The following is an 11,440-nucleotide window of genomic DNA, read 5'->3' as shown; positions in this document are numbered from 1 at the left end:
GTAGTTCGAGTTGGATAAGCATGTTAACTACGATTTTCTTAAGGTAGAGAATGCCGCGCATGAATGTATTAATGTGATTTAAAGTTACGAAAACAAGGTAAACTTTGAAAAGTACGATTGCTGTCACAGTATCGGAATGAATGACCCGACTTGACCCAGATATGAGACAGCCGAAACCAGGAATGACAAGAGAACCGGTGTTACAATGAACATCGTGTATGACGTGAGACAAGTGTGACTAATGGGAAACATGTGCATGTGGGATTTTAGGAGGACTTGTCAAACGCGCTTGTAGAGTGGACAAAGTTAGATGACGGGAGTTTGTTGATATTTTGATGTGATTGATATTGGTCGAATACCTGTTGATAGACTAACACGGTATCTGGAGACTTGGTGACAAGCTGTCCGCATTCACGGAGTTCATTTAGTTCAATATCGGACACGGGATCAGTTCGCTGGGGTAAGTTTTCTTTTCCTTGTATTTTTGATTATTTTGTTTTGATTTCAAAACCTCTGAGAGTTCAGCAGAGTGCATCGATTTCGCAACCAGATGTTGGTAATATTGTCGCTAAGGCAACACTATGCTTCCCTTGATCTCCTTCAAAGTAGACATTTCGAATTCTGAACCGCCTTATGTACATGCCGAAATGATAAATTTGCAAAGAATAATGTTTAGTTGTTCCTTTTCTGTGTCATTAACCCTCATATGGTGCCCGGACGTCAGTCAGCCTGCATACCGTTCAGCGCCGTACTGTGGTGACGTCGCGGTTACAAAAACGTATACATTGTATAAAAAAAGTGTCTCGTTCTTATTTCTTCACACAGCGTTACAAAATTCAACGAAATAGTGTATCTTTATAATGTCTTTCGGAAAGTCTAAATGTTGTCGCAAAATGAATTTGTTTTTATTCTGATGCCATCGTTGAAAGTGTGAGTAGTCTTTTTTCGTGTTTTTCTTACCTGTATAAATTTGTGAACTAAATTCATGTCAACTTGTCAAGTTTAGTCTTTTTCATTCTGTTTTAATTTTTATTGGCAGTTATTGATGTCATCATCGTTCACAAAGGCAAACCTGTCTGTACTAAGTGCGTTTTTTTAATCGGGTGGTCGAACAATTCATCAACAGCAAGCTGCAAACCCGGACTTGGTGGTGATGATCTTGGCACACTAGAAACAGTTTCTGGCAACATCACAATATGAATCTTGGAACTTCAATCTGGCCATATGCAGTTTTGACATAAAAGACATTAAATGTGTTCAGAGGTTGAATTATTCGAATAACTCTTCATGTCAGTCAGATCTCCGTCCGCTTTAACGAGGTCATTTACTTTGACAGGTGTTAAATGGCCAGCCATGTTTGTTTCCAAACGCAGACGTAGTTTTGGTTTTTACTGTAGAACGAAAAGTATGTGAAATAAATGAAAAAAATAAAATGTGAAATCATGTTGATATGAAACTATGTTTCTTGTCTTAAAAATCTCGAATCAGTGAGATTGTAGCACGTAAAACATCTGAAGGGAAAGGCGTGGATTTGTGAATGAATGGGATGATAAAAAAATAGTTCTGTTGTCCAATGAAAATTGATCTTTGTTCAACTGACCAATCAGCTTCGAGAATCACTAATTTCACATTGTGCAAATATCAAAAAGTTATTACACTCCATATTTGAGCCCATGTGGGTAATAATACTTAGAATCGCCTTCCTACAAATGTCAACAGATTTAATCTATCGAATTCGGGGCAGTGTATATTCCATATATTTTCAGGACGAAATGACTTCAGTATATTCCTCGCAGTACAATGAAGACGAAAAATCTGAAGCCCTGGACATTCTGGAGCAGATTACTGACAAGAAAGTGGATCCCAAAGTGGTCTTTGATCGCTACTCCCAGATAAGTCATCAGTATGAAAAAGTATGAATTTTGTAACTGAGTGATTTTATTAATCTTACTATCCACTTTAAATAACTATAATACAGGGGGACATGATAAATATGCATTTCAGAAAAGCTTCACTCGTTACAGCTAGAATATGCGTTAGACACGATTTATTGCCATATACAACGTAGTTTTCGTGCCTTACGACTTTTACATCGACAGTCATTAATATAAATCTATAATGACCATTGCATTTGAAATTCTAGCTACGTATTTCGAAATTATTCATACACTTTTTACAGCTACATGTATAATGCCGCCTAAGCCCATTGGAATACGTGTCAGCAGATAATCGAGACTGAATCATTATTTGGCGTTGACGTTGTATATTTACGATGTGCTGTATAGCTATGAATTTATTAGTTTCCTAGTTATGATAATCAATTATTTGACAGGCTATGGCCGTTTTTAACTACAACGGTCCCAAGGAAACGGCTGCAACAGTGGCACAACTGTTTCCAAGCAACAGAAACAATGTCTGTATGTTAGATGTTGCGGCTGGCACAGGCCTCTGTGCGTCTGAGGTAATTGTATTTGATATTATGATAATTTAGTAAGAACTTGTGGACACCTGAAAACACCATATCAACAACGAAAGTATATCAGTCTTTACCAAAATATATGATTTTGCATCACAAACAATTTTGTAGTGTTGTTTTGGCATATTATGTACTTTACCCTAAACGAAAAGCCTTTCCACACGAAGAAAAAACCCTGGAATTTCTCAAATTGATATTGTTTATTCCCTTGCATGCATCATATTTAGAAGGAAGAGAAAATAATTTTGTTTGGAAGGTATGTAACTACAAATGAGGATGGGTATTACACATTTTGAAGGGAAGCTTATTATAGCACTAGTGACACAATAGATATTACATACCTGAATGCTGAGATACAAGATCAGAGAATTTTGAATATAATCAACCAACCGTTTGTATGTATCGAAATTAATAACATGTATTCAATTTATCAGCTCAAAAAATACAATTTCCTGGAACTAGCTGCGCTTGATGCATCAGAGGGAATGTTATCAGAAGCCAAAAAGAAGAAACTCTATGGCCGCTACATCATTGGCGTGTTAGGGGAAAACGCTCTTGATATCAATGACGGTAAAATATTAAATAGTTCATCTGAACTAAAGAAACAGATATAATGTTCACGGTACCAGAACATGACTGTGTATTCAACGAATGATGCGACATCCCGTTTGCTATGAGTTTGCATTATTGGCAGTGGGATGCGATGTAAAATAACATATTAAATCTTATATAATTACTTTGAATGTTACATACGTGAGTGCACTATTCATATTGAAACCTATGTAATGTTTTCTGTTCTTTCCTAGTGCATAAATCTTCATGTAATTCTCACCCAAACTGAAAATGTAATACAATTACAGGGTGGATCATTAACTAATTATATTTAACTATGACTTGCCCTTTCATTCATGTGTTTGTGTGTTGTAGATACATATGATGCAGTTATCATATGTGGACTTAGTACTGACATTATGAGAAGACTACCCATCCAAGCCTTTGAGACACTCATTAGGATTGTTAAAAAAGGTGTGTGCATGGCTTCGGCATTCTTGACAACAATTATTAACGTTTCGAACGGAATGAGACACTGTAAGCTGAAAGTATTTTATAAAATACCAATTCGAAAAAGATGGTTTCAACCCTTTAATACAAAATATATGTCACTTGCCATTCATATAGTATGTCTTCTGTTATCAGTATTCTAAATTATATTAGTTTGAATTATCATCTTCAAATCAATGTTGAAGCAGCGTTACTTCATGTTGACCATATTAGTTCGCTATTGGCCTGATTGTCTTATCACAAGCCATACTTGGTCAAAATCCAAGTATATAAGTAATGTTATCAGGAAAATCACCATATTGACCAATTGATGTATTATGACTTTCTGTGCGTTGTTGTAACCTGAAACGGGGTATATAATACAATAGCTAGTTTTCGTAAATCGCCACAATTAAGATCATAGGAACAATTAGGAAAACAATATATAGAATGTTATGACTATAACTTTCGGTATGATCATCTGAAACAATTGATGGGTGGCAGGTGGCCAGTCATCTAATGTGCGGCAATTCGCTAAGCAGAGTTGCGTCGCTACGCCGTGTTCACCAAATTGTTAAACATGTACGAAGGTGGGTCATATACGACCTTTCCTCCAACATTGATAAATTATAACGCCCCGATGCACCTGAATACTTTAAATGTTCAACCCATCCCCATCATATAATCTGAACTTTAATACTTATCGATTTTCATCACAGCTAAATGAACATGATTGAATACAATTTGGTAATTGTCTTGCGCACATACCTTTTTTTCATCATATCTATTTATTGTATCGATAGCTTCAGTTCAAATAAATGTGATTCTCGTTTCAAACAGGCGGATACGTTGTCAATACAGGCTTTTACACAACGTTTACTGACGGTCACACTGAAACTGAGGATTTCAGAGGACGCATGCGAACACTGGAATCTCAGGGCAAGTGGAAGCAAGTGGAAGTCAGGCGGTTTCATCAGTATCTCCAAGGCAGCGATGGGGCTGTTTCTGTTCACAGGATATGTTAAACGATTTGGCTTTTTCAGTTCACAAGATATGTTAAACGAATACCAAGTTGTTCTGTGCCCAAACGGATTTATGGAATTGGATACATGCTGAATTGATCAATTGGTTGGTAGGTTTGTTGTTTAACGCCCCACTCAGCAATATTCCAGCTATATGACGGCGGTCTCTAAATAATCGAGTCTGGACCAGACAATCCAGTGATTGACATCATGAGCATCGATTCATGCAATTGGGATACGATGATATGCATCAACCAAGTCAGCGAGCCTGATCACCCGATCCCGTTAGTCGCCTCTTACAAGCACAGTCGCCTTTTACGGCAAGCATGGGTTGCTGAAGACCTATTCTACCCGGATCTTCACGGATCTACTACTGGTCTGAGTGGTGCGTGTCGAGTATTTATATTGTTCGTGATCGAGCTAAATGTCTGTCTGACATGTCTGAAGAGGAAATTACGATGGAACTGATATCTCAAGGTGTGTCATTGGTCAAACGATTCACCAGAAAAGATAATGACAGAGTAGCAAAAACTAACACTTATCTTTTCACTTTTGCACTTTCAAAACTTCCAACAAACATCAAAGCTGGATATTTTAGCATCGGGGTGGATATGTTTATACCAACTCCCCTCCTTTGTTTCAAGTGTCAGCGTTTTGGACATGTGGACAAGACTTGTACCTCCTCTCCAATTTGCGCCCGCTGTAGTGGAAAACATGATAGCACCGATTGCATCAATGCCATCAAGTGTGCAAACTGCAAGGGTGACCACCTGTCATATTCCAAGTCATGTCCAGCATTTGAACGAGAATAAAAAATTGTTAAAATCAAATACACCAATAATATTTCATTCCCTGATGCCAAGAAATTGGTAACAGACCAGGCTCCAACTACTCCGTTTTAGAAACCATACTCTGTCGCAGTCTCTTCTTCCATCCAAAAGGTAAATAGTGCATGTAAGACATCAATTAGCTGGGTCAAGGACTAACGAACAATGCTCTTCCCACTTGAGATGACCGTATTAACAAATGAAACTCAGACTGATACACTATCTACCCCTCAGTCTCAGCAAGCTGACCTCCTCCCTCCAGACCCTGATCCAGAATCTGAACCTGTGCCAGAGTCTCGTACTGAACCAACAACAAATGTCCGTTCAACTAAAAAAGAAAGAAAACAACAACAAAATAAAAGAAGCAAAGTGCCTTTAGCATATCGAGGTGCCTGCTTCAATGATAGACCGTTTAGACATGGAGGTCACTCCATCGCTGTTGTTACGGCATAGAGGACTTTCCCCCGGCGCACGATCTCCAATAGACCTCCATGAGTTGCTCCCTCTTTAATACAATGGAATTGTAGAAAACTCCGGAACAATTTTAATTATCTTCAGCTATTAATACAAACCATCGGCATTTTGCTTGCAAGAAACGTTCCTTAAACCTACAGATAATTTTGATTAACGACAATATGACTCCTACCCCCCCCCCCCCCCCCCCAGCAACTGGGTGATCTCCTGTTGTGTTGAGGCGAAGCATCCTGTTCCATTGTAACATCGAATATTGTGTTTACTTTGTGTTCGTTATATGTATGACCAGCTCCTCAAACCATGTGTCATCATGGGAGATTTGGAGGTCATAACCCACTTTGGGGTTGTAATGTCACCAACACTAAAGGAAAATTACGACAAGATTTTTTCTTAAATAACAATTTATGCCTTTTTAATGATAGTTCTCACACGTATCTTCATCCTGCAACCGGAACATACTCTTGTCTGGACTTGTCAGTTGTAGATTCTAATTTACTTAATGAATTTGAATGGACAGTCCACGATGACCTCTGTGGAAGTGACCATATTCCTACCATTTTTAAAATCTTTTAAACCTTCTGATGTTGCTCTATCTTCACGATGGAATTTTACTAAAGCCAACTGGGCATTATATGAAGTCCTTTGTTCTAACAAACTAAAACCTGAAGTTTTTATTGATGTTCCCGACTCTATACAACTGACGAACTTTCTAAAATAGCTGATTAATGTATTCCGAAGTCCTCCTTAAATCCTCACATACGTACTTCATGGTTCAACAATGATTGCAAACACGCAAGGAAGGCACGTAAAAAAGCTGAACAATATTTCCGACGCCATCCAATGGTCCATAATCTCAACAACTTTAAAATTGTAAATGCTAAAACCCGGCGCACTTTCAAACAAAACAATTGTCAGTCTTGTCATAATGATGTATCCAAGATGAATTCACTGACGCCTATGTCCAAGGTATGGAACATGATTCAGAAAATAAAAGGTAAGGGTACTAAATCAAGCATCCACCATCTCAAAGATGGGGGATCAATTATTAACTGATTAATCAGGTATTGCCAATAAACTTGGTGAAACTCTTGGTGAACATTCTTCCTCGTCTGACTATGTCCCTCAATTTCAAAAATACAAATTGCTGCAGGAAAAGAAACCTTTAAATTTTAATTCAGATAACGGGGAAGATTACAATGAAGTCTTTTCCATTCATGAGCTCCATGACCCGTGAAGATCCGGGGTTGAATAGGTCTTCAGCAACCCATGTTACCAATATTGCACTAAGCAATATTCCAGCTATATGACGTCAGTCTATAGATAATCGAGTCTGGACCAGACAATCAAGTAATTGACATCATGACCATCGATCCACGCAATTGGGATACGAAGACATGCATCAACCAAGTCAGCAAGCCTGACCACCCGATCCCGTTAGTTGCCTCTTACGACAAGCATAGTCGCCTTTTACGACAAGCATGGGTTGCTGAAGACCTATTCTACCCCGGATTGTCACGGGTCTATCATTAAGTAATACCTCGATGTCAAACAGTCTGATCAATCGACGGAACTGTTACGTGACAGCTGCATTCCTTTTTAAGGGAAATTTCTTTGAATATTTTACGTCCGTTTCAGTCACCTTCTTAACGTTTGATACATAATTATTCCCCGATCCAACAAGGTTGGCAGGGGATAAAGAAATGGGCTCCATCCGTCCGTCCCGTTTCGTTTCCGGAGCAGAACTCGGAAACCGTACGAGACAATTTTACAAAACTTGGTACACACATTCACCATATAGTGGTATTTGTTTGTTTGTTGTTTGACGCCGCACTAGCAATATTCCATATGACAACGGTCTGTAAATAATCGAGTCTGGACCAGACAATCCAGTAATTGACATCATGACCATCGAGCCACGCATTTGGGATACTATGACATGCATCAAGTCAGCGAGCCTGACCACACGATCGATCCCGTTAGTCTCCTCTTACGACAAGTATCGTCGCCTTATACAGCACGCATGGGTTGCTGAAGACCTTTTCTACCTCGGATTGTCATGGGTTTATAGAGGTGCTACTGATGCTTCCCCCAAAATTTCCTTTATTATATGTGTATTTCAATTGCATAAATTTGGTCTTAATCCCTGAACTGAATGAAAGCAATGGGTTTAGTTTCCGGAGTAGAGATGGAAGATCTTTTTTGAAATTTCATAAAGAAACGTGGTAAACACATTCTCCATATAGTGAATATGTGTATTTTGCTATTTATGATCCCCCAATTTTTTTGTTTTTATATAAATTTTATATAAATTTAGACTTAAATTAAATGGAAGCAATCTTAACAATTTTACCTTAGTTCTGTTGAGTAGTTCTCCATGTAACCTTGTACATGAAACTCTATAACAGCCTTTGTACTAAGGCTGTTATATAGTCTTTGTTCTCTAAATAAACTGAACAACAAAAGTTCCTGTGACGTTGAATAAGATTTAATGCAAAGTTATGTTTTTTACCAAATCTGAAACAATTTCGGTTTGCAACAGACAAAAGACTCCTGTAAGTGTTCAAATGGTTTAATTTGCCATACTGACTTCAGAAAATGCGTGATTTCATAAAAAAACCCAATAACATGCCAAAATGTCAATTTACATATCAGTAGCGTGTGTCTACCTCTGGTTGCGATGCAAGCAACACATCTTCGTCTCATGGAATTGACCAGGCGTCGCACAAAGTCCTGTGGAATATCTGTCCATATCTGCTGGAGCATGTTTCGAAGTTCCTGGAGTGTATGTGGAACACGTGGTTGTTGTCAGCACGATGCTAAATAATGATTATGGAATCCCGTTAACGCACGTTTTAATAACCATTCTTGGGTAGTGAAATACATGGGGCTTTCATAAAAGTCAACTTTTGCATGGAATGCATTTTTTTCTGTAGCAGTTGCGTTTTTGTGACTTGATTCGTTTAAATGGCACACCAGTAAACACTGCATAACACAAAGCTATAAAAGGATTCATAGCAGATGTATCAGCAATTCACAAAAGTTTTGAGGGGTCAGCATGACAACTTTTATACCTTACTCTGGTAACTAACCGTAAAGGGTAGGGCTGCAACAATACCTGCCGGTATAACAATGTTATACCTCCATGTCAGAATGATGAGATCTGATGGGGGTTCATTGGTGATCTTGATTAAATACTGTGTGTCCAGCCTGGGAGGGCAATACATTTCTGAGCGGAAGAATAAATCCCACCACGAAGAACAAAGACTGCACGAGGATTTCTGAGCTGGAGAAGATATCCCTTATACCCCGCTTCGAAGCACAAGTTAACCTCAACTCTATTCGAACAGGCAGAAAACTATATATATATATAATGTGAAGTTGCTGACATTTCCATAGAACTGGAAATGTCAGCAACTTCACGTCATAAAAACCTGGGCATTACTTCTTCCCAAGGTTAATCTGGTCTAATGCTTGTGAGACTATTTCATTACAAGTCATGAAAGTCATGTTTTCCGTTATTTCAACTTATGAAAACTTATCCAGGTATATCTTTGAAGACAATTGTTGCTTTGCTTTGCTGCACCCATTCTATATTATGGCTGGTTGGTTGGTTTGTTGTATAACGCCGCACTCAGCAATATTCCAGATATATGACGGCGGTCTGTAAATAATCGAGTCTGGACCAGACAATCCGGTGATTTACATCATGAGCATCGATCCACGCAATTGGGATCGATGACATGCATCAACCAAGTCAGCGATCCTGACCACCCGATCCTGTTAGTCGCCTTTTACGACAAGCATGGGTTGCTCAAGACCTATTCTACCCCGGATTTTCACGGGTCTATATTATGGTAGTGAAATTTGGGGATATACAAATAGAGGATCTATAGAAAGAGTACCAAGTTTATTTTTTGAAAGATGTTTGGAACTGGGAAAACAAGCACCTTTAAGTGCCGTTTTTGGGCGAAGTTGTCAGTTATAATCTGTGCATAAACTATTTTAGCAGGTGTTTAAAATGTTGTGGTAGACATATTCGTATGAATCCGAAGCACTACCCCTGATACTATACCTGATACAAAATGTTACAGTCACACGATGCGATTGGGGCGTTATACTGGGTTTCACATGTCAGGATTTTATTATTTCAAACAGGTTTGACTTATGTTTGGATTGCACAGGATTGTGGAAACACGGAGGGTTTCCTGATCACGTTTTAACAGAGATGTGTAGATATTGAGATACAGAAATGGTTTCAAAACATTGCTAGCTCAGATTTCCGGTCACATTATTATTCATATAAGTCAATACTCGCGTCAGAGATGTATATCACATCGGATGTTTTAGATAAAGACTTGATCTGTGTAATAGCTGAGTTCCGCACTCTTTCTCATAGGATGAAAATACAAAAACTGCGTTATAGTAAAAATAATGCGATAATAAATGTTGATCAACTGCTACTATGCTGGAACCATTGTAATGAATTAGTTGTTGAGGACGAGTACCATTTTGTACTAGTCTTTTCATATTATATTATAAGCAAAGTAGAAATACATTCATTCCACGTACTTATCCTCGACTTGCCAGCCTTTTGTGTGTATTGATTTGACATTTATTCATTTGTTCTATGACAATATATTTAGTCCAGAGAAGTCATCATTATGTTTTTTAATCTTCTTAATTACAGCTTTTTCAGTATTATCTGTTTCAATGTAAAATTCCTTGTCTTGCAATAATTCATAAATTTTTGATTCATAATATTCCGAGTCCATTATTACGACTGCGCCGCCTTTATCTGCTTCCTTAATAACAACCGATTTGTCATTTTTAACATTAACATATCCTAATAACTGTGATATCATGCCAGTCATAAGGGACAACCTCCCAATTCTACGGCAAAGCGATAAAATGAAACAAGGACTGAATAAATTTAAAATTATAAAAAGTACCAGGCAACCAAAAATCTCAAGCAAATTCTTTGTCCATCCAAATATTCTTGTACCGAAAGTGTACCATGTGTAAGTAGATGTAACACACCAAGATGCGGCACGTGTAACATCATAAGTGAAGGTACTACTTTCCTTTTTGCAAATGGCAAGGGTTTCAATGTGAAAGCCGACATGAACTGCCGCAGCAAAGATGTGGTGTATGTTATGAGATGTTCGGGATGCGGCGAAAACTAAATCGGTGAAACCGGCATGGAATTAAAAGATAGAGTCACTGTACACAAACAGCAGATTAGAGACCCTAATGTTCGATGCTTAGGTGTCAGCAAACACATTGATGATTGTGGAAACGGGAAATTTACTATTTTACCGTTTTATAAATTGTATACAAGTAACAAGCAGCTGAGACTGGAAAAAGAACAAATGTTTATCCAATTGATGAAACCAAAATTGAACTCTAGAATGTATTAATAGATTTGTCATTTCAATCGTAAATGTTGCACTGTTACTTTACAAATACTGTATATTTAATTCAAATGTCTCCCTACAATTGTTAAATTACTTGGTGTCGTCGCTGGAGTGTGTAAATACATTATGACGTCACAGTTGTAATTTATAACGTCATCATAAGTATGACGTCATTATATGTCATTG

At 37.9% G+C, this 11,440-nt stretch overlaps 1 protein-coding gene across 1 annotated transcript; it reads left to right on the top strand.

The window, feature by feature from the left end:
* The first annotated feature begins 2,728 nt into the window (after window positions 1–2,728).
* LOC125381634 (methyltransferase-like protein 27) lies at window positions 2,729–4,575 on the top strand. Its single transcript, XM_048398738.1, has 3 exons — window positions 2,729–3,046; window positions 3,404–3,502; window positions 4,358–4,575. Exons 1-3 carry the CDS (start codon window positions 2,893–2,895, stop codon window positions 4,540–4,542), a joined length of 438 nt encoding a protein of 145 aa, XP_048254695.1. The 5' UTR covers window positions 2,729–2,892; the 3' UTR covers window positions 4,543–4,575.
* The last annotated feature ends 6,865 nt before the right edge of the window (window positions 4,576–11,440 follow it).

Source organism: Haliotis rufescens, unplaced genomic scaffold, assembly GCF_023055435.1.
Source record: "Haliotis rufescens isolate VD_foot unplaced genomic scaffold, xgHalRufe1.0.p SCAF_19, whole genome shotgun sequence".
Classification (NCBI taxonomy): Eukaryota; Metazoa; Mollusca; class Gastropoda; order Lepetellida; family Haliotidae; genus Haliotis; species Haliotis rufescens.
This window is presented reverse-complemented; position numbering and strand designations above follow the sequence as displayed.